Here is a 24,220-nt window from a genome sequence, read left to right as displayed (position 1 = left end):
TCAGGGGTCAGAGAACAAGGGGCAAAGGCTGGGGTCAGAGAACAAGGGGGACACAGGCTGGGATCAGAGGTCAGAGAGCAAGGGGGACACAGGCTGGGGTCAGAGGTCAGAGAGCAAGGGGACACAGGCTGGGGTCAGAGGTCAGAAAGCAAGGGGGACACAGGCTGGGGTCAGAGGTCAGAGAGCAAGGGGGACACAGGCTTGGGTAAGGGGTCAGGGAGCGAGGGGACAAAGGAGGGGGTCAGGGGACAGACAGGGTTGTGTGATGGGGAGAGTGTGACGGGGGTGTAGCAGTGAGTGTGGCAGTAAGTGTGGCAGTGAGTGTGGCAGGGGTGTGACAGTGAGTATGGCAAGTTAGTGTGATGGGGTGACAGTGAGTGTGATGGGGTGACAGTGAGTGTGGCAGTGAGTGTGATGGGGGTGTGACAGTGAGTGTGATGGGGGTGTGACAGTGAGTGTGATGGGGGTGTGACAGTGAGTGTGATGGGGCTGTGACAGTGAGTGTGATCGGGTGACAGTGAGTGCGGCAGTGAGTGTGATGGGGGTGTGACAGTGAGTGTGATGGGGGTGTGACAGTGAGTGTGATGGGGGTGTGACAGTGAGTGTGATGGGGGTGTGACAGTGAGTGTGGCAGTGAGTGTGACAGGGGTGTAACAGTGAGTGTGGCAGTGAGTGTGATGGGGGTGAGTGTGAGTGTGACAGTGAGTGTGACAGGGGTGTGACAGTGAGTGTGACGGGGGGTGACAGTGAGTGTGACGGGGGGTGACAGTGAGTGTGACGGGGGTGTGACAGTGAGTGTGACGGGGGTGAGTGTGAGTGTGGCAGTGAGTGTGACGGGGGTGAGACAGTGAGTGTGACGGGGGGGTGACAGTGAGTGTGACGGGGGTGTGACAGTGAGTGTGACGGGGGTGTGACAGTGAGTGTGATGGGGGTGTGACAGTGAGTGTGACGGGGGTGTGACAGTGAGTGTGACGGGGTGTGACAGTGAGTGTGATGGGGTGTGACAGTGAGTGTGATGGGCTAACAGTGAGTGTGGCAGTGAGTGTGACGGGGGTGTGACAGTGAGTGTGACGGGGGTGAGTGTGAGTGTGACAGTGAGTGTGACGGGGGTGTGACAGTGACTGTGATGGGTGTGAGTGTGAGTGTGGCAGTGAGTGTGACGGGGGTGTGACAGTGAATGTGACAGGGGTGTGACAGTGAGTGTGACGGGGGTGAGTGTGAGTGTGGCAGTGAGTGTGACGGGGGTGTGACAGTGAATGTGACGGGGTGCGACAGTGAGTGTGACGGGGTGAGTGTGGCAGTGAGTGTGACGGGGGTGTGACAGTGAGTGTGACGGGGGTGTGACAGTGAGTGTGACGGGGGGTGACAGTGAGTGTGACGGGAGTGTGATGGGGGTGTGACAGTGAGTGTGACGGGGGTGTGACAGTGAGTGTGACGGGGTGTGACAGTGAGTGTGACGGGGGTGTGACAGTGAGTGTGACAGGGGTGTGACAGTGAGTGTGACAGTGAGTGTGACGGGGTGTGACAGTGGGTGTGACAGTGAGTGTGTCGGGGGTGTGACAGTGAGTGTGACTGGGGGGTGACAGTGAGTGTGACGGGGGTGTGACAGTGAGTGTGACGGGGGGTGACAGTGAGTGTGACGGGAGTGTGATGGGGTGTGACAGTGAGTGTGACGGGGGTGTGACAGTGAGTGCGACGGGGGTGTGACAGTGAGTGTGATGGGGTGTGACAGTGAGTGTGACGGGGTGTGACAGTGAGTGTGACAGGGGTGTGACAGTGAGTGTGACAGGGGTGTGACAGTGAGTGTGACAGTGAGTGTGACAGTGAGTGTGACGGGGGTGTGACGGGGGTGTGACAGTGAGTGTGTCGGGGGTGTGACAGTGAGTGTGACGGGGGGGTGACAGTGAGTGTGACGGGGGTGTGACAGTGAGTGTGACGGGGGTGTGACAGTGAATGTGACAGGGGTGTGACAGTGAGTGTGACGGGGGTGTGACAGTGAGTGTGACGGGGGAGTGACAGTGAGTGTGATGGGGGGGTGACAGTGAGTGTGATGGGGGGGTGACAGTGAGTGTGATGGGGGGGTGACAGTGAGTGTGACAGTGAGTGTGACGGGGGGTGACAGTGAGTGTGACGGGGGTGTGACAGTGGGTGTGACGGGGGTGTGACAGTGAGTGTGACGGGGGTGAGTGTGAGAGTGAGTGTGATGGGGGTGTGACAGTGAGTGTGATGGGGTGTGACAGTGAATGTGACGGGGGGGTGACAGTGAGTGTGACAGGGGTGTGACAGTGAGTGTGATGGGGGTGTGGCAGTGAGTGTGATGGGGGTGTGGCAGTGAGTGTGACGGGGTGTGACAGTGAGTGTGACGGGGGTGTGACAGTGAGTGTGACGGGGGGGTGACAGTGAGTGTGACGGGGGTGTGACAGTGAGTGTGATGGGTGTGACAGTGAGTGTGACAGTGAGTGTGACGGGGGGTGACAGTGAATGTGACGGGGGTGTGACAGTGAGTGTGACGGGGGTGAGTGTGATGGGGGTGTGACAGTGAGTGTGACGGGGGGGTGACAGTGAGTGTGATGGGTGTGATGATGAGTGTGACGGGGTGGGACAGTGAGTGTGATGGGGGTGACAGTGAGTGTGACGGGGGTGAGTGTGAGTGTGACAGTGAGTGTGACGGGGGTGTGACAGTGAGTGTGACGGGGGTGTGACAGTGAGTGTGATGGGGTGTGACAGTGAGTGTGATGGGGGGGTGACAGTGAGTGTGATGGGGTGTGACAGTGAGTGTGATGGGGGGGTGACAGTGAGTGTGATGGTGAGTGTGACGGGGTGTGACAGTGAGTGTGACGGGGGTGTGACAGTGAGTGTGACGGGGTGTGACAGTGAGTGTGATGGGGTGTGACAGTGAGTGTGATGGGGTAACAGTGAGTGTGGCAGTGAGTGTGACGGGGTGTGACAGTGAGTGTGATGGGCTAACAGTGAGTGTGGCAGTGAGTATGACGGGGGTGTGACAGTGAGTGTGACGGGGGTGAGTGTGAGTGTGACAGTGAGTGTGACGGGGGTGTGACAGTGAGTGTGATGGGTGTGAGTGTGGCAGTGAGTGTGACGGGGGGTGACAGTGAATGTGACAGGGGTGTGACAGTGAGTGTGACGAGGGTGAGTGTGAGTGTGGCAGTGAGTGTGACGGGGGGGTGACAGTGAGTGTGATAGGTGTGATGGTCAGTGTGACGGGGTGTGACAGTGAGTGTGATGGGGTGACAGTGAGTGTGACAGTGAGTGTGACAGTGAGTGTGACGGGGTGTGACAGTGAGTGTGATGGGGTGACAGTGAGGGTGACGGGGGTGACAGTGAGTGTGACGGAGTGTGACAGTGAGTGTGACAGTGAGTGTGACGGGGGTGTGACAGTGAGTGTGACGGGGGTGACAGTGAGTGTGACGGGGGTGAGTGTGAGTGTGACAGTGAGTGTGACAGTGAGTGTGATGGGGGGTGACAGTGAGTGTGATGGGGTGTGACAGTGAGTGTGATGGGTGTGACGGTGAGTGTGACGGGGTGTGACAGTGAGTGTGACGGGGTGACAGTGAGTGTGACGGGGTGTGACAGTGAGTGTGACAGTGAGTGTGACAGTGAGTGTGACGGGGGGTGACTGAGTGTGACAGTGAGTGTGACAGTGAGTGTGACGGGGGTGTGACAGTGAGTGTGACGGGGTGACAGTGAGTGTGATGGGTGTGACAGTGAGTGTGACGGGGGTGACAGTGAGTGTGATGGGGGGGTGACAGTGAGTGTGATGGGTGTGATGGTGAGTGTGACGGGGTGTGACAGTGAGTGTGACGGGGGTGTGACAGTGAGTGTGACGGGGTGTGACAGTGAGTGTGATGGGGTGTGACAGTGAGTGTGATGGGGTGTGACAGTGAGTGTGGCAGTGAGTATGACGGGGGTGTGACAGTGAGTGTGACGGGGGTGAGTGTGAGTGTGACAGTGAGTGTGACGGGGGTGTGACAGTGAGTGTGATGGGTGTGAGTGTGGCAGTGAGTGTGACGGGGGTGTGACAGTGAATGTGACAGGGGTGTGACAGTGAGTGTGACGGGGTGAGTGTGAGTGTGGCAGTGAGTGTGACGGGGGGGTGACAGTGAGTGTGATAGGTGTGATGGTCAGTGTGACGGGGTGTGACAGTGAGTGTGATGGGGGTGACAGTGAGTGTGACAGTGAGTGTGACGGGGATGTGACAGTGAGTGTGACGGGGTGTGACAGTGAGTGTGATGGGGTGACAGTGAGTGTGACAGTGAGTGTGACAGTGAGTGTGACGGAGTGTGACGGGGGGTGACAGTGAGTGTGACAGTGAGTGTGACGGGGGTGTGACAGTGAGTGTGACGGGGGGTGACAGTGAGTGTGACGGGGGTGAGTGTGAGTGTGACAGTGAGTGTGACAGTGAGTGTGATGGGTGTGACGGTGAGTGTGACGGGGTGTGACAGTGAGTGTGACGGGGGTGACAGTGAGTGTGACGGGGTGTGACAGTGAGTGTGACAGTGAGTGTGACGGGGGTGTGACGGGGGTGTGACTGAGTGTGACAGTGAGTGTGACGGGGTGTGACAGTGAGTGTGACGGGGTGACAGTGAGTGTGATGGGTGTGACAGTGAGTGTGACGGGGGGTGACAGTGAGTGTGATGGGGGGGTGACAGTGAGTGTGATGGGTGTGACAGTGAGTGTGACGGGGTGTGACAGTGAATGTGACAGGGGTGTGATGGTGTTAGTTGTTGCTTACTGCTCACGTACTATGGAATCCTGTAGGAGATCCTCCAGCCGAGTAACGGTGACTCCTCGATCGCACGAATATTTCTTCCTAATCGAGTCCTGCAACTTCTTGAGGAAATTTTCTGAATCTTTCACGTCCGAGAAGAACTGGAGAGATTGGGAGCGTTAGCGTGGGATCAAACCAAACACACCCCAAACTCCCGAATCCCGAGTCCTCACGTCCTCCCATAACCCTCAACTTATTCCCCATCAGCCCCTCACTACCCCTTACCCCATTCTGCAATGCTCCTTACTTACTCTTGAACCCCTAAACTCCTTCCTTCCCCCTCACAACACCAATCCCAAGTCCCATGATCCCAATCCCCTTCATTCCCTTCCTACCACAAAACTACTCAGTACCAAATATCCGGCGGCCCCTCACACCCTGAAACCCACAGTCGAAAACTCCTCGACTTCCCTGCCCTAAAATCACCATCACAGCTCACTGCCCCTTGAGCAGAACTTCCCTTCCCAAGTTACCCCACCCACGACCCTCCTGTGGAGCCCTCGGTGCCCCATCAGTCTCCCCATTCCCAAACACGACCGCAATTTCCCTGGGAAATCTCTGCAACACATTAAACAGCCTGAGTGATGGCTCCGGTATTGAATTCTGACCCTTCTCCATAGCCAGACCCCCACCCCTCCCCCGAAGCCCCACCCTCCCTGACCCACCCCTCCTCCCACCCCACCCCTCCCCCAAGCTACTCCCCCCGAATCCACCCCACAACCTCCCACCGAACCCTCCCACCAAACCCTTCCTGGCAACCCCTCTAGACCAGTCCCAGTGTCGAACCGCGCTCTAGTATCTAACCATGCTCTCTGCCATGTTCGCTGCACTCTCTGTACCTGGAAGTACGCAGTGTTCTCCTTCAGATGAGCCTCAATGCAGCAGCACAGCTGCAGAATCCAACTCCACTGGGTCTGTAGAGCGGCCATGAATGCCTGTGAAACACGAGAGAGTGTGAGTGTGAAACACGAGAGAGAGTGAGAGAGTGAAACACGAGAGAGCGAGAGTGTGAAACACGAGAGAGCGAGAGTGTGAAACACGAGAGTGAGAGAGTGAAACACGAGAGTGTGAGGGTGTGAAACACGAGAGAGTGAGGGTGTGAAACACGAGAGAGTGAGGGTGTGAAACACGAGAGAGTGAGAGTGTGAAACACGAGAGTGAGAGAGTGAAACACGAGAGAGTGAGAGTGTGAAACACGAGAGTGAGAGTGTGAAACACGAGAGTGAGTGTGTGTAACACGAGAGAGTGAAAGTGTGAAACACGAGAGAGTGACGGTGTGTAACACAAGAGAGTGAGGGTGTGAAACACGAGAGAATGAGAGTGTGAAACACGAGAGAGAGTGAGAGAGCGAAACACGAGAGTGAGAGTGTGAAACACGAGAGTGAGAGTGTGAAACACGAGAGTGAGTGTGTGTAACACGAGAGAGTGAGAGTGTGAAACACGAGCGAGTGAGAGTGTGAAACACGAGAGTGAGAGAGTGAAACACGAGAGAATGAGAGTGTGAAACACGAGAGTGAGAGAGTGGGTGTGAAACACGAGAGTGAGAGTGTGAAACACGAGAGAGAGTGAGAGTGTGAAACACGAGAGTGAGAGTGTGAAACACGAGAGTGAGTGTGTGTAACACGAGAGAGTGAGAGTGTGAAACACGAGAGAGTGAGAGTGTGAAACACGAGAGTGAGAGAGTGAAACACGAGAGTGAGAGTGTGAAACACGAGAGAGTGAGGGTGTGAAACACGAGTGAGTGTGAAACACGAGAGAGCAAGAGTGTGAAACACGAGAGAGTGAGAGTGTGAAACACGAGAGAGTGAGAGTGTGAAACACGAGAGAGAGAGTGAAACACGAGAGAGTGAGTGTGAAACACGAGAGTGAGAGTGTGAAACACGAGAGTGAGTGTGTGTAACACGAGAGTGAGAGTGTGAAACACGAGAGAGTGAGGGTGTGAAACTCGAGAGAGTGAGGGTGTGAAACACGAGAGAGTGAGAGTGTGAAACAGGAGAGAGAGAGAGTGAAACACGAGAGAGTGAGAGTGTGAAACACGAGAGTGAGAGTGTGAAAGACGAGAGTGAGTGTGTGTAACACGAGAGAGTGAGAGTGTGAAACACGAGAGAGTGACAGTGTGTAACACAAGAGAGTGAGGGTGTGAAACACGAGAGAGTGTGAAACACGAGAGAGAGTGAGAGAGTGAAACACGAGAGAGTGAGAGTGTGAAACACGAGAGTGAGAGTGTGAAACACGAGAGTGAGTGTGTGAAACACGAGAGTGAGTGTGTGTAACACGAGAGAGTGAGAGTGTGAAACACGAGCGAGTGAGAGTGTGAAACACGAGAGTGAGAGAGTGAAACACGAGAGAATGAGAGTGTGAAACACGAGAGTGAGAGAGTGGGTGTGAAACACGAGAGAGTGAGAGTGTGAAACACGAGAGAGAGTGAGAGTGTGAAACACGAGAGTGAGAGTGTGAAACACGAGAGTGAGTGTGTGTAACACGAGAGAGTGAGAGTGTGAAACACGAGAGTGAGGGTGTGAAACATGAGAGAGTGAGGGTGTGAAACACGAGAGAGTGAGAGTGTGAAACACGAGAGAGAGAGAGTGAAACACAAGAGAGCGAGAGTGTGAAACACGAGAGAGTGAGAGTGTGAAACACGAGAGAGTGAGAGTGTGAAACACGAGAGAGAGAGTGAAACACGAGAAAGTGAGTGTGAAACACGAGAGTGAGAGTGTGAAACACGAGAGTGAGTGTGTGAAACACGAGAGTGAGTGTGTGTAACACGAGAGAGTGAGAGTGTGAAACACGAGCGAGTGAGAGTGTGAAACACGAGAGTGAGAGAGTGAAACACGAGAGAATGAGAGTGTGAAACACGAGAGTGAGAGAGTGGGTGTGAAACACGAGAGAGTGAGAGTGTGAAACACGAGAGAGAGTGAGAGTGTGAAACACGAGAGTGAGAGTGTGAAACACGAGAGTGAGTGTGTGTAACACGAGAGAGTGAGAGTGTGAAACACGAGAGTGAGGGTGTGAAACATGAGAGAGTGAGGGTGTGAAACACGAGAGAGTGAGAGTGTGAAACACGAGAGAGAGAGAGTGAAACACAAGAGAGCGAGAGTGTGAAACACGAGAGAGTGAGAGTGTGAAACACGAGAGAGTGAGAGTGTGAAACACGAGAGAGAGAGTGAAACACGAGAAAGTGAGTGTGAAACACGAGAGTGAGAGTGTGAAACACGAGAGTGAGTGTGTGTAACACGAGTGAGTGAGAGTGTGAAACACGAGAGAGTGAGAGTGTGAAACACGAGAGAGTGAGGGTGTGAAACATGAGAAAGTGAGAGTGTGAAACACAAGAGAGTGACAGTGTAACACGAGAGAGTGAGAGTGTGAAACACGAGAGAGTGGGAGTGTGAAACACGAGAGAGTGAGAGTGTGAAACACGAGAGAGTGAGGGTGTGAAACATGAGAAAGTGAGAGTGTGAAACACGAGAGAGTGAGAGTGTGAAACACAAGAGAGTGACAGTGTGAAACATGACAGTGTGAAACATGAGAGAGTGAGAGTGTGAAACACGAGAGAGTGAGAGTGTGAAACATGAGAGTGAGAAACATGAGAGAGTGAGGGTGTGAAACACGAGAGAGTGAGAGTGTGAAACACGAGAGAGTGAGTGTGAAACACGAGAGAGTGAGAGTGTGAAACACGAGAGAGACAGTGTGAAACATGACAGTGTGAAACATGAGAGAGTGAGAGTGTGAAACACGAGTGAGTGAGAGTGTGAAACACGAGTGAGTGAGAGTGTGAAACACGTTTGAGTGAGAGTGTGAAACACGAGAGAGTGAGAGAGTGAAACATGAGAGAGTGAGAGTGTGAAACACGAGAGTGTGAGGGTGTGAAATACGAGAGTGAGGGTGTGAAACATGAGAAAGTGAGAGTGTGAAACACGAGAGAGTGAGAGTGTGTAACACGAGAGAGAGAGAGTGTAACACGAGAGAGTGAGGGTGTGAAACACGAGAGAGAGAGTGAAACACGAGAGAGTGAGTGTGAAACACGAGAGTGAGAGTGTGAAACACGAGAGTGAGTGTGTGTAACACGAGAGTGAGAGTGTGAAACACGAGAGAGGGTGTGAAACTCGAGAGAGTGAGGGTGTGAAACACGAGAGAGTGAGAGTGTGAAACAGGAGAGAGAGAGAGTGAAACACGAGAGAGTGAGAGTGTGAAACACGAGAGTGAGTGTGTGTAACACGAGAGAGTGAGAGTGTGAAACACGAGAGAGTGACAGTGTGTAACACAAGAGAGTGAGGGTGTGAAACACGAGAGAGAGTGTGAAACACGAGAGAGAGTGAGAGAGTGAAACACGAGAGTGAGTGTGAAACACGAGAGTGAGAGTGTGAAACACGAGAGTGAGAGTGTGAAACACGAGAGTGAGTGTGTGAAACACGAGAGTGAGTGTGTGTAACACGAGAGAGTGAGAGTGTGAAACACGAGCGAGTGAGAGTGTGAAACACGAGAGTGAGAGAGTGAAACACGAGAGAATGAGAGTGTGAAACACGAGAGTGAGAGAGTGGGTGTGAAACACGAGAGAGTGAGAGTGTGAAACACGAGAGAGAGTGAGAGTGTGAAACACGAGAGTGAGAGTGTGAAACACGAGAGTGAGTGTGTGTAACACGAGAGAGTGAGAGTGTGAAACACGAGAGTGAGGGTGTGAAACACGAGAGAGTGAGAGTGTGAAACACGAGAGAGTGAGAGTGTGAAACACGAGAGAGAGAGAGTGAAACACAAGAGAGCGAGAGTGTGAAACACGAGAGAGCGAGAGTGTGAAACACGAGAGAGTGAGAGTGTGAAACACGAGAGAGAGAGTGAAACACGAGAAAGTGAGTGTGAAACACGAGAGTGAGAGTGTGAAACACGAGAGTGAGTGTGTGTAACACGAGTGAGTGAGAGTGTGAAACACGAGAGAGTGAGAGTGTGAAACACGAGAGAGTGAGGGTGTGAAACATGAGAAAGTGAGAGTGTGAAACACAAGAGAGTGACAGTGTAACACGAGAGAGTGAGAGTGTGAAACACGAGAGAGTGAGAGTGTGAAACACGAGAGAGTGAGAGTGTGAAACACGAGAGAGTGAGGGTGTGAAACATGAGAAAGTGAGAGTGTGAAACACGAGAGAGTGAGAGTGTGAAACACAAGAGAGTGACAGTGTGAAACATGACAGTGTGAAACATGAGAGAGTGAGAGTGTGAAACACGAGAGAGTGAGAGTGTGAAACATGAGAGTGAGAAACATGAGAGAGTGAGGGTGTGAAACACGAGAGAGTGAGAGTGTGAAACACGAGAGAGTGAGTGTGAAACACGAGAGAGTGAGAGTGTGAAACACGAGAGAGACAGTGTGAAACATGACAGTGTGAAACATGAGAGAGTGAGAGTGTGAAACACGAGTGAGTGAGAGTGTGAAACACGAGTGAGTGAGAGTGTGAAACACGTTTGAGTGAGAGTGTGAAACACGAGAGAGTGAGAGTGTGAAACACGAGAGAGAGTGTGAAACATGAGAGAGTGAGAGTGTGAAACACGAGAGTGAGAGAGTGAAACATGAGAGAGTGAGAGTGTGAAACACGAGAGAGTGAGGGTGTGAAATACGAGTGTGAGGGTGTGAAACATGAGAAAGTGAGAGTGTGAAACACGAGAGAGTGAGAGTGTGTAACACGAGAGAGAGAGAGTGTGTAACACGAGAGAGTGAGGGTGTGAAACACGAGAGAGTGACGGTGTGAAACACGAGAGAGTGACGGTGTGAAACACGAGAGAGTGAGGGTGTGAAACACGAGAGAGTGAGAGTGTGAAACACGAGAGAGTGAGAGTGTGAAACACGAGAGAGTGAGAGTGTGAAACACGAGAGAGTGAGAGTGTGAAACACGAGAGAGTTAGAGTGTGAAACACGAGAGAGGGACAGTGTGAAACACGAGAGAGGGACAGTGTGAAACATGACAGTGTGAAACATGAGAGAGTGAGAGTGTGAAACACGAGAGAGTGAGAGTGTGAAACACGAGAGGGTGATAGTGTGAAACACGAGAGAGTGAGATGTGAAACACGAGAGAGTGACAGTGTGAAACACGAGAGAGTGACAGTGTGAAACACGAGAGAGTGACAGTGTGAAACACGAGAGAGTGACAGTGTGAAACACGAGAGAGTGACAGTGTGTAACACGAGAGAGACAGTGTGAAACACGAGAAAGTGACAGTGTGAAAAACGAGAGAGTGAGAGTGTGAAACACGAGAGAGTGAGAGTGTGAAACACGAGAGTGACAGTGTGAAACACGAGAGAGTGACAGTGTGAAACACGAGAGAGTGACAGTGTGAAACACGAGAGAGTGACAGTGTGAAACACGAGAGAGTGACAGTGTGAAACACAAGAGAGACAGTGTGAAACACGAGAGTGACAGTGTGAAACACGAGAGAGTGAGAGTGTGAAACACGAGAGAGACAGTGTGAAACATGACAGTGTGAAACACGGGAGAGTGAGAGTGTGAAACACGAGAGAGTGACAGTGTGAAACACGAGAGAGTGACAGTGTGAAACACGAGAGAGTGACAGTGTGAAACACGAGAGAGTGACAGTGTGAAACACGAGAGAGTGACAGTGTGAAACACGAGAGAGTGACAGTGTGAAACACGAGAGTGACAGTGTGAAACACGAGAGAGTGACAGTGTGAAACACGAGAGAGTGACAGTGTGAAACACGAGAGTGACAGTGTGAAACACGAGAGAGTGACAGTGTGAAACACGAGAGAGCGACAGTGTGAAACACGAGAGAGTGACAGTGTGAAACACGAGAGAGTGACAGTGTGAAACACGAGAGTGACAGTGTGAAACACAAGAGAGTGACAGTGTGAAACACAAGAGAGACAGTGTGAAACACGAGAGTGACAGTGTGAAACACGAGAGAGTGAGAGTGTGAAACACGAGAGAGTGACAGTGTGAAACACGAGAGAGTGACAGTGTGAAACACGAGAGAGTGACAGTGTGAAACACGAGAGTGACAGTGTGAAACACAAGAGAGTGACAGTGTGAAACACAAGAGAGACAGTGTGAAACACGAGAGTGACAGTGTGAAACACGAGAGAGTGAGAGTGTGAAACACGAGAGAGACAGTGTGAAACATGACAGTGTGAAACATGAGAGAGTGAGAGTGTGAAACACGAGAGGGTGATAGTGTGAAACACGAGAGAGTGAGAGTGTGAAACACGAGAGAGTGACAGTGTGAAACACGAGAGAGACAGCGTGAAACACGAGAGAGACAGCGTGAAACACGAGAGAGTGACAGCGTGAAGCACGAGAGAGAATGTGTGAAACACGAGAGGGCGATAGTGTGAAACACGAGAGAGCGAGAGTGTGAAACACGAGAGAGTGAGAGTGTGAAACACGAGAGAGTGGGAGTGTGTAACACGAGAGAGTGGGAGTGTGTAACACGAGAGTGAGGGTGTGAAGCACGAGAGAGTGATGGTGTGAAACGCGAGAGAGTGAGAGTGTGAAACACGAGACAGTGTGAAACATGACAGTGTGAAACATGAGAGAGTGAGAGTGTGAAACACGAGTGAGTGAGAGTGTGAAACACGAGAGTGAGAGTGTGAAACACGAGAGAGAGTGTGAAACATGAGAGAGTGAGAGTGTGAAACACGAGAGAGTGAGAGTGTGAAACACGAGAGTGAGTGTGTGTAACACGAGAGAGTGAGAGTGTGAAACACGAGAGAGTGATAGTGTGAAACACGAGAGTGAGAGAGTGAAACACGAGAGAATGAGAGTGTGAAACACGAGAGAGTGAGGGTGTGAAATACGAGAGTGAGGGTGTGAAACATGAGAAAGTGAGAGTGTGAAACACGAGAGAGTGAGAGTGTGTAACACGAGAGAGAGTGTGTAACACGAGAGAGTGAGGGTGTGAAACACGAGTGAGTGAGAGTGTGAAACACGAGAGTGAGAGTGTGAAACACGAGAGTGAGAGTGTGAAACACGAGAGTGAGTGTGTGAAACACGAGAGTGAGTGTGTGTAACACGAGAGAGTGAGAGTGTGAAACACGAGCGAGTGAGAGTGTGAAACACGAGAGTGAGAGAGTGAAACACGAGAGAATGAGAGTGTGAAACACGAGAGTGAGAGAGTGGGTGTGAAACACGAGAGAGTGAGAGTGTGAAACACGAGAGAGAGTGAGAGTGTGAAACACGAGAGTGAGAGTGTGAAACACGAGAGTGAGTGTGTGTAACACGAGAGAGTGAGAGTGTGAAACACGAGAGTGAGGGTGTGAAACACGAGAGAGTGAGGGTGTGAAACACGAGAGAGTGAGAGTGTGAAACACGAGAGAGAGAGAGTGAAACACAAGAGAGCGAGAGTGTGAAACACGAGAGAGTGAGAGTGTGAAACACGAGAGAGTGAGAGTGTGAAACACGAGAGAGAGAGTGAAACACGAGAAAGTGAGTGTGAAACACGAGAGTGAGAGTGTGAAACACGAGAGTGAGTGTGTGTAACACGAGTGAGTGAGAGTGTGAAACACGAGAGAGTGAGAGTGTGAAACACGAGAGAGTGAGGGTGTGAAACATGAGAAAGTGAGAGTGTGAAACACAAGAGAGTGACAGTGTAACACGAGAGAGTGAGAGTGTGAAACACGAGAGAGTGAGAGTGTGAAACACGAGAGAGTGAGAGTGTGAAACACGAGAGAGTGAGGGTGTGAAACATGAGAAAGTGAGAGTGTGAAACACGAGAGAGTGAGAGTGTGAAACACAAGAGAGTGACAGTGTGAAACATGACAGTGTGAAACATGAGAGAGTGAGAGTGTGAAACACGAGAGAGTGAGAGTGTGAAACATGAGAGTGAGAAACATGAGAGAGTGAGGGTGTGAAACACGAGAGAGTGAGAGTGTGAAACACGAGAGAGTGAGTGTGAAACACGAGAGAGTGAGAGTGTGAAACACGAGAGAGACAGTGTGAAACATGACAGTGTGAAACATGAGAGAGTGAGAGTGTGAAACACGAGTGAGTGAGAGTGTGAAACACGAGTGAGTGAGAGTGTGAAACACGTTTGAGTGAGAGTGTGAAACACGAGAGAGTGAGAGTGTGAAACACGAGAGAGAGTGTGAAACATGAGAGAGTGAGAGTGTGAAACACGAGAGTGAGAGAGTGAAACATGAGAGAGTGAGAGTGTGAAACACGAGAGAGTGAGGGTGTGAAATACGAGTGTGAGGGTGTGAAACATGAGAAAGTGAGAGTGTGAAACACGAGAGAGTGAGAGTGTGTAACACGAGAGAGAGAGAGTGTGTAACACGAGAGAGTGAGGGTGTGAAACACGAGAGAGTGACGGTGTGAAACACGAGAGAGTGACGGTGTGAAACACGAGAGAGTGAGGGTGTGAAACACGAGAGAGTGAGAGTGTGAAACACGAGAGAGTGAGAGTGTGAAACACGAGAGAGTGAGAGTGTGAAACACGAGAGAGTGAGAGTGTGAAACACGAGAGAGTTAGAGTGTGAAACACGAGAGAGGGACAGTGTGAAACACGAGAGAGGGACAGTGTGAAACATGACAGTGTGAAACATGAGAGAGTGAGAGTGTGAAACACGAGAGAGTGAGAGTGTGAAACACGAGAGGGTGATAGTGTGAAACACGAGAGAGTGAGATGTGAAACACGAGAGAGTGACAGTGTGAAACACGAGAGAGTGACAGTGTGAAACACGAGAGAGTGACAGTGTGAAACACGAGAGAGTGACAGTGTGAAACACGAGAGAGTGACAGTGTGTAACACGAGAGAGACAGTGTGAAACACGAGAAAGTGACAGTGTGAAAAACGAGAGAGTGAGAGTGTGAAACACGAGAGAGTGAGAGTGTGAAACACGAGAGTGACAGTGTGAAACACGAGAGAGTGACAGTGTGAAACACGAGAGAGTGACAGTGTGAAACACAAGAGAGACAGTGTGAAACACGAGAGTGACAGTGTGAAACACGAGAGAGTGAGAGTGTGAAACACGAGAGAGACAGTGTGAAACATGACAGTGTGAAACACGGGAGAGTGAGAGTGTGAAACACGAGAGAGTGACAGTGTGAAACACGAGAGAGTGACAGTGTGAAACACGAGAGAGTGACAGTGTGAAACACGAGAGAGTGACAGTGTGAAACACGAGAGAGTGACAGTGTGAAACACGAGAGAGTGACAGTGTGAAACACGAGAGTGACAGTGTGAAACACGAGAGAGTGACAGTGTGAAACACGAGAGAGTGACAGTGTGAAACACGAGAGTGACAGTGTGAAACACGAGAGAGTGACAGTGTGAAACACGAGAGAGCGACAGTGTGAAACACGAGAGAGTGACAGTGTGAAACACGAGAGAGTGACAGTGTGAAACACGAGAGTGACAGTGTGAAACACAAGAGAGTGACAGTGTGAAACACAAGAGAGACAGTGTGAAACACGAGAGTGACAGTGTGAAACACGAGAGAGTGAGAGTGTGAAACACGAGAGAGACAGTGTGAAACATGACAGTGTGAAACATGAGAGAGTGAGAGTGTGAAACACGAGAGGGTGATAGTGTGAAACACGAGAGAGTGAGAGTGTGAAACACGAGAGAGTGACAGTGTGAAACACGAGAGAGACAGCGTGAAACACGAGAGAGACAGCGTGAAACACGAGAGAGTGACAGCGTGAAGCACGAGAGAGAATGTGTGAAACACGAGAGGGCGATAGTGTGAAACACGAGAGAGCGAGAGTGTGAAACACGAGAGAGTGAGAGTGTGAAACACGAGAGAGTGGGAGTGTGTAACACGAGAGAGTGGGAGTGTGTAACACGAGAGTGAGGGTGTGAAGCACGAGAGAGTGATGGTGTGAAACGCGAGAGAGTGAGAGTGTGAAACACGAGACAGTGTGAAACATGACAGTGTGAAACATGAGAGAGTGAGAGTGTGAAACACGAGTGAGTGAGAGTGTGAAACACGAGAGTGAGAGTGTGAAACACGAGAGAGAGTGTGAAACATGAGAGAGTGAGAGTGTGAAACACGAGAGTGAGTGTGTGTAACACGAGAGAGTGAGAGTGTGAAACACGAGAGAGTGATAGTGTGAAACACGAGAGTGAGAGAGTGAAACACGAGAGAATGAGAGTGTGAAACACGAGAGAGTGAGGGTGTGAAATACGAGAGTGAGGGTGTGAAACATGAGAAAGTGAGAGTGTGAAACACGAGAGAGTGAGAGTGTGTAACACGAGAGAGAGTGTGTAACACGAGAGAGTGAGGGTGTGAAACACGAGAGAGTGAGGGTGTGAAACACGAGAGAGTGACGGTGTGAAACACGAGAGAGTGAGAGTGTGAAACACGAGAGAGTGAGAGTGTGAAACACGAGAGAGTGAGAGTGTGAAACACGAGAGAGTGATAGTGTGAAGCACGGGAGAGTGACAGTGTGAAACACGGGAGAGTGACAGTGTGAAACACGGGAGAGTGACAGTGTGAAACACGGGAGAGTGACAGTGTGAAACACGGGAGAGTGACAGTGTGAAACACGGGAGAGTGACAGTGTGAAACACGGGAGAGTGACAGTGTGAAACACGGGAGAGTGACAGTGTGAAACACGGGAGAGTGACAGTGTGAAACACGGGAGAGTGACAGTGTGAAACACGGGAGAGTGACAGTGTGAAACACGGGAGAGTGACAGTGTGAAACACGGGAGAGCGAGGGTGTGAAACACGGGAGAGCGACGGTGTGAAACACGGGAGACTGACAGTGTGAAACACGGGAGAGTGACAGTGTGAAACACGAGAGAGTGACAGTGTGAAACACGGGAGAGTGAGAGTGTGAAACACGGGAGAGTGAGAGTGTGAAACACGGGAGAGTGATTGTGAAACACGAGAGAGCGACAGTGTGAAACACGGGAGAGTGAGAGTGTGAAACACGTAAGAGTGACAGTGTGAAACACGAGAGAGTGAGAGTGTGAAACACGGGAGTGACAGTGTGAAACACGAGAGAGCGACAGTGTGAAACACGGGAGAGTGAGAGTGTGAAACACGGGAGAGTGACAGTGTGAAACACGGGAGAGTGACAGTGTGAAACACGGGAGAGTGACAGTGTGAAACACGGGAGAGTGACAGTGTGAAACACGAGAGAGTGAGAGTGTGAAACACGGGAGAGTGAGAGTGTGAAACACGAGAGAGTGAGAGTGTGAAACACGGGAGAGCGACAGTGTGAAACACGAGAGAGTGAGAGTGTGAAACACGAGAGAGTGAGAGTGTGAAACACGGGAGAGCGACAGTGTGAAACACGGGAGAGTGACAGTGTGAAACACGGGAGAGTGAGAGTGTGAAACACGGGAGAGTGACAGTGTGAAACACGGGAGAGTGACAGTGTGAAACACGGGAGAGTGACAGTGTGAAACACGGGAGAGTGACAGTGTAAAACACGAGAGAGTGACAGTGTGAAACACGGGAGAGTGACAGTGTGAAACACGGGAGAGCGAGAGTGTGAAACACGGGAGAGCGAGAGTGTGAAACACGGGAGAGTGACAGTGTGAAACACGGGAGAGTGACAGTGTGAAACACGGGAGAGTGACAGTGTGAAACACGGGAGAGCGAGAGTGTGAAACACGGGAGAGCGACAGTGTGAAACACGGGAGAGTGACAGTGTGAAACACGGGAGAGTGACAGTGTGAAACACGGGAGAGTGAGAGTGTGAAACACGGGAGAGTGACAGTGTGAAACACGGGAGAGTGACAGTGTGAAACACGGGAGAGTGACGGTGTGAAACACGGGAGAGCGAGGGTGTGAAACACGGGAGAGTGACAGTGTGAAACACGGGAGAGTGACAGTGTGAAACACGGGAGAGTGACAGTGTGAAACACGGGAGAGTGACAGTGTGAAACACGGGAGAGTGACAGTGTGAAACACGGGAGAGTGAGAGTGTGAAACACGGGAGAGTGACAGTGTGAAACACGGGAGAGTGACAGTGTGAAACACGAGAGAGTGACAGTGTGAAACACGAGAGAGTGACAGTGTGAAACACGGGAGAGTGACAGTGTGAAACACGGGAGAGTGACAGTGTGAAACACGGGAGAGTGAGAGTGTGAAACACGGGAGAGTGACAGTGTGAAACACGGGAGAGTGACAGTGTGAAACACGAGAGAGTGACAGTGTGAAACACGAGAGAGTGACAGTGTGAAACACGGGAGAGTGACAGTGTGAAACACGGGAGAGTGACAGTGTGAAACACGAGAGAGTGACAGTGTGAAACACGGGAGAGTGACAGTGTGAAACACGGGAGAGTGACAGTGTGAAACACGGGAGAGCGAGGGTGTGAAACACGGGAGAGCGACGGTGTGAAACACGGGAGACTGACGGTGTGAAACACGGGAGAGTGACAGTGTGAAACACGAGAGAGTGACAGTGTGAAACACGGGAGAGTGAGAGTGTGAAACACGGGAGAGTGAGAGTGTGAAACACGGGAGAGTGATTGTGAAACACGAGAGAGCGACAGTGTGAAACACGGGAGAGTGAGAGTGTGAAACACGGGAGAGTGACAGTGTGAAACACGGGAGAGTGACAGTGTGAAACACGGGAGAGTGACAGTGTAAAACACGAGAGAGTGACAGTGTGAAACACGGGAGAGTGACAGTGTGAAACACGGGAGAGTGACAGTGTGAAACACGGGAGAGCGAGAGTGTGAAACACGGGAGAGCGAGAGTGTGAAACACGGGAGAGTGACAGTGTGAAACACGGGAGAGTGACAGTGTGAAACACGGGAGAGTGACAGTGTGAAACACGGGAGAGCGAGAGTGTGAAACACGGGAGAGCGACAGTGTGAAACACGGGAGAGTGACAGTGTGAAACACGGGAGAGTGACAGTGTGAAACACGGGAGAGTGAGAGTGTGAAACACGGGAGAGTGACAGTGTGAAACACGGGAGAGTGAGAGTGTGAAACACGGGAGAGTGACAGTGTGAAACACGGGAGAGTGACAGTGTGAAACACGGGAGAGTGACAGTGTGAAACACGGGAGAGTGACAGTGTGAAACACGAGAGAGTGAGAGTGTGAAACACGGGAGAGTGAGAGTGTGAAACACGGGAGAGTGACAGTGTGAAACACGGGAGAGTGACAGTGTGAAACACGAGAGAGTGAGAGTGTGAAACACGGGAGAGTGACAGTGTGAAACACGGGAGATTGACAGTGTGAAACACGGGAGAGTGACAGTGTGAAACACGAGAGAGTGACAGTGTGAAACACGAGAGAGTGAGAGTGTGAAACACGGGAGAGTGACAGTGTGAAACACGGGAGAGTGACAGTGTGAAACACGAGAGAGTGAGAGTGTGAAACACGGGAGAGTGACAGTGTGAAACACGGGAGAGTGACAGTGTGAAACACGAGAGAGTGAGAGTGTGAAACACGGGAGAGCGACAGTGTGAAACACGGGAGAGCGACAGTGTGAAACACGGGAGAGAGACAGTGTGAAACACGGGAGAGCGACAGTGTGAAACACGGGAGAGTGACAGTGTGAAACACGGGAGAGCGACAGTGTGAAACACGGGAGAGCGACAGTGTGAAACACGGGAGAGCGACAGTGTGAAACACGGGAGAGCGACAGTGTGAAACACGAGAGAGTGACAGTGTGAAACACGGGAGAGCGACAGTGTGAAACACGAGAGAGCGACAGTGTGAAACACGGGAGAGCGACAGTGTGAAACACGGGAGAGTGAGAGTGTGAAACACGAGAGAGTGAGAGTGTGAAACACGGGAGAGTGACAGTGTGAAACACGGGAGAGCGACAGTGTGAAACACGAGAGAGCGACAGTGTGAAACACGGGAGAGAGACAGTGTGAAACACGGGAGAGCGACAGTGTGAAACTCGGGAGAGCGACAGTGTGAAACACGGGAGAGTGAGAGTGTGAAACACGGGAGAGTGACGGTGTGAAACACGGGAGAGTGACGGTGTGAAACACGAGAGAGTGATGGTGTGAAACACGGGAGAGCGACAGTGTGAAACACGAGAGAGTGAGAGTGTGAAACACGAGAGAGTGAGAGTGTGAAACACGGGAGAGTGACAGAGTGAAACACGGGAGAGCGACGGTGTGAAACACGAGAGAGTGACGGTGTGAAACACGGGAGAGCGACAGTGTGAAACACGGGAGAGTGAGAGTGTGAAACACGAGAGAGTGAGAGTGTGAAACACGAGAGTGAGAGTGTGAAACACGGGAGAGCGACAGTGTGAAACACGAGAGAGTGAGAGTGTGAAACACGGGAGAGTGACGGTGTGAAACACGGGAGAGCGACGGTGTGAAACACGAGAGAGTGAGAGTGTGAAACACGGGAGAGTGACGGTGTGAAACACGGGAGAGCGACGGTGTGAAACACGAGAGAGTGAGAGTGTGAAACACGGGAGAGTGACAGTGTGAAACACGGGAGAGCGACAGTGTGAAACACGGGAGAGCGAGAGTGTGAAACACGGGAGAGCGACGGTGTGAAACACGAGAGAGTGACGGTGTGAAACACGGGAGAGCGACGGTGTGAAACACGGGAGAGTGAGAGTGTGAAACACGGGAGAGTGAGAGTGTGAAACACGGGAGAGCGACAGTGTGAAACACGAGAGAGTGAGAGTGTGAAACACGAGAGAGTGAGAGTGTGAAACACGGGAGAGTGACAGTGTGAAACACGGGAGAGTGACAGTGTGAAACACGGGAGAGCGACAGTGTGAAACACGGGAGAGCGAGAGTGTGAAACACGGGAGAGCGACGGTGTGAAACACGGGAGAGTGAGAGTGTGAAACACGGGAGAGTGACGGTGTGAAACACGGGAGAGCGACGGTGTGAAACACGGGAGAGTGACGGTGTGAAACACGGGAGAGTGAGAGTGTGAAACACGGGAGAGTGACGGTGTGAAACACGGGAGAGCGACAGTGTGAAACACGAGAGAGCGAGAGTGTGAAACACGAGAGAGTGAGAGTGTGAAACACGGGAGAGTGACAGTGTGAAACACGGGAGAGTGACAGTGTGAAACACGGGAGAGTGAGAGTGTGAAACACGGGAGAGCGAGAGTGTGAAACGCGGGAGAGCGACAGTGTGAAACACGAGAGAGTGAGTGTGAAACACGGGAGAGTGAGAGTGTGAAACACGGGAGAGCGACAGTGTGAAACACGGGAGAGCGACAGTGTGAAACACGAGAGAGTGATTGTGAAACACGAGAGAGCGACAGTGTGAAACACGGGAGAGCGACAGTGTGAAACACGGGAGAGCGACAGTGTGAAACACGAGAGTGACAGTGTGAAACACGAGAGAGTGACAGTGTGAAACACGGGAGAGTGAGAGTGTGAAACACGGGAGAGCGACATTGTGAAACACGGGAGAGCAACCGTGTGAAACACGGGAGAGTGACAGTGTGAAACACGAGAGAGCGACAGTGTGAAACACGGGAGAGTGAGAGTGTGAAACACGGGAGAGTGACAGTGTGAAACACGAGAGAGTGACAGTGTGAAACACGGGAGAGCGACAGTGTGAAACACGGGAGAGTGAGAGTGTGAAACACGGGAGAGCGACAGTGTGAAACACGGGAGAGCGACAGTGTGAAACACGGGAGAGTGAGAGTGTGAAACACGGGAGAGTGACAGTGTGAAACACGGGAGAGCGACAGTGTGAAACACGGGAGAGTGAGAGTGTGAAACACGGGAGAGTGACAGTGTGAAACACGGGAGAGTGAGAGTGTGAAACACGGGAGAGCGACAGTGTGAAACACGGGAGAGCGACAGTGTGAAACACGGGAGAGTGAGAGTGTGAAACACGGGAGAGTGACAGTGTGAAACACGGGAGAGCGACAGTGTGAAACACGGGAGAGTGAGAGTGTGAAACACGGGAGAGTGACAGTGTGAAACACGGGAGAGCGACGGTGTGAAACACGGGAGAGCGACAGTGTGAAACACGGGAGAGCGACAGTGTGAAACACGGGAGAGCGACAGTGTGAAACACGAGAGAGTGACAGTGTGAAACACGGGAGAGCGACAGTGTGAAACACGAGAGAGTGACAGTGTGAAACACGGGAGAGCGACAGTGTGAAACACGAGAGAGCGACAGTGTGAAACACGGGAGAGCGACAGTGTGAAACACGGGAGAGTGAGAGTGTGAAACACGAGAGAGTGAGAGTGTGAAACACGGGAGAGTGACAGTGTGAAACACGGGAGAGCGACAGTGTGAAACACGAGAGAGCGACAGTGTGAAACACGGGAGAGAGACAGTGTGAAACACGGGAGAGCGACAGTGTGAAACTCGGGAGAGCGACAGTGTGAAACACGGGAGAGTGAGAGTGTGAAACACGGGAGAGTGACGGTGTGAAACACGGGAGAGTGACGGTGTGAAACACGAGAGAGTGATGGTGTGAAACACGGGAGAGCGACAGTGTGAAACACGAGAGAGTGAGAGTGTGAAACACGAGAGAGTGAGAGTGTGAAACACGGGAGAGTGACAGAGTGAAACACGGGAGAGCGACGGTGTGAAACACGAGAGAGTGACGGTGTGAAACACGGGAGAGCGACAGTGTGAAACACGGGAGAGTGAGAGTGTGAAACACGAGAGAGTGAGAGTGTGAAACACGAGAGTGAGAGTGTGAAACACGGGAGAGCGACAGTGTGAAACACGAGAGAGTGAGAGTGTGAAACACGGGAGAGTGACGGTGTGAAACACGGGAGAGCGACGGTGTGAAACACGAGAGAGTGAGAGTGTGAAACACGGGAGAGTGACGGTGTGAAACACGGGAGAGCGACGGTGTGAAACACGAGAGAGTGAGAGTGTGAAACACGGGAGAGTGACAGTGTGAAACACGGGAGAGCGACAGTGTGAAACACGGGAGAGCGAGAGTGTGAAACACGGGAGAGCGACGGTGTGAAACACGAGAGAGTGACGGTGTGAAACACGGGAGAGCGACGGTGTGAAACACGGGAGAGTGAGAGTGTGAAACACGGGAGAGTGAGAGTGTGAAACACGGGAGAGCGACAGTGTGAAACACGAGAGAGTGAGAGTGTGAAACACGAGAGAGTGAGAGTGTGAAACACGGGAGAGTGACAGTGTGAAACACGGGAGAGTGACAGTGTGAAACACGGGAGAGCGACAGTGTGAAACACGGGAGAGCGAGAGTGTGAAACACGGGAGAGCGACGGTGTGAAACACGGGAGAGTGAGAGTGTGAAACACGGGAGAGTGACGGTGTGAAACACGGGGAGAGCGACGGTGTGAAACACGGGAGAGTGACGGTGTGAAACACGGGAGAGTGAGAGTGTGAAACACGGGAGAGTGACGGTGTGAAACACGGGAGAGCGACGGTGTGAAACACGGGAGAGTGACGGTGTGAAACACGGGAGAGCGACAGTGTGAAACACGAGAGAGCGAGAGTGTGAAACACGAGAGAGTGAGAGTGTGAAACACGGGAGAGTGACAGTGTGAAACACGGGAGAGTGACAGTGTGAAACACGGGAGAGTGAGAGTGTGAAACACGGGAGAGCGAGAGTGTGAAACGCGGGAGAGCGACAGTGTGAAACACGGGAGAGTGAGAGTGTGAAACACGGGAGAGTGACAGTGTGAAACACGGGAGAGCGACAGTGTGAAACACGGGAGAGTGAGAGTGTGAAACACGGGAGAGCGACAGTGTGAAACACGGGAGAGCGACAGTGTGAAACACGGGAGAGTGAGAGTGTGAAACACGGGAGAGTGACAGTGTGAAACACGGGAGAGCGACAGTGTGAAACACGGGAGAGTGAGAGTGTGAAACACGGGAGAGTGACAGTGTGAAACACGGGAGAGCGACATTGTGAAACACGAGAGAGTGAGAGTGTGAAACACGGGAGAGTGAGAGTGTGAAACACGGGAGAGTGAGAGTGTGAAACACGGGAGAGTGACGGTGTGAAACACGGGAGAGTGACGGTGTGAAACACGAGAGAGTGACGGTGTGAAACACGGGAGAGCGACAGTGTGAAACACGGGAGAGTGACAGTGTGAAACACGGGAGAGCGACAGTGTGAAACACGAGAGAGTGAGAGTGTGAAACACGGGAGAGTGAGAGTGTGAAACACGGGAGAGTGACGGTGTGAAACACGGGAGAGTGACGGTGTGAAACACGGGAGAGTGACGGTGTGAAACACGGGAGAGCGACGGTGTGAAACACGAGAGAGTGACGGTGTGAAACACGGGAGAGTGACGGTGTGAAACACGGGAGAGTGACGGTGTGAAACACGGGAGAGTGACGGTGTGAAACACGGGAGAGTGACGGTGTGAAACACGGGAGAGCGACGGTGTGAAACACGAGAGAGTGACGGTGTGAAACACGAGAGAGTGAGAGTGTGAAACACGGGAGAGCGACAGTGTGAAACACGGGAGAGCGACAGTGTGAAACACGGGAGAGCGAGTGTGAGAAACACGGGAGAGCGACGGTGTGAAACACGAGAGAGTGACGGTGTGAAACACGGGAGAGCGACGGTGTGAAACACGGGAGAGTGA

General features: G+C 51.9%; 1 protein-coding gene across 1 annotated transcript in view; it reads right to left on the bottom strand.

Annotated features, from left to right (window-relative positions):
* Positions 1-24,220, bottom strand: part of LOC147116804 (plectin-like) — a 138,939-nt gene that overhangs the window by 46,506 nt on the left and 68,213 nt on the right. The window contains exons 13-14 of the mRNA XM_085987166.1: positions 5,626-5,721; positions 4,762-4,887 (exon numbers count right to left, since the gene is read on the bottom strand). Of these exons, the coding sequence (XP_085843292.1) occupies positions 4,762-4,887; positions 5,626-5,721 (222 nt within the window). The remainder of the gene's footprint in view (positions 1-4,761; positions 4,888-5,625; positions 5,722-24,220) is intronic.

Source organism: Somniosus microcephalus, chromosome 5 (genome assembly GCF_052327205.1).
Source record: "Somniosus microcephalus isolate GS21.2 chromosome 5, FLI_Smic_1.0, whole genome shotgun sequence".
Lineage (NCBI taxonomy): Eukaryota > Metazoa > Chordata > Chondrichthyes > Squaliformes > Somniosidae > Somniosus > Somniosus microcephalus.
This window is presented reverse-complemented; position numbering and strand designations above follow the sequence as displayed.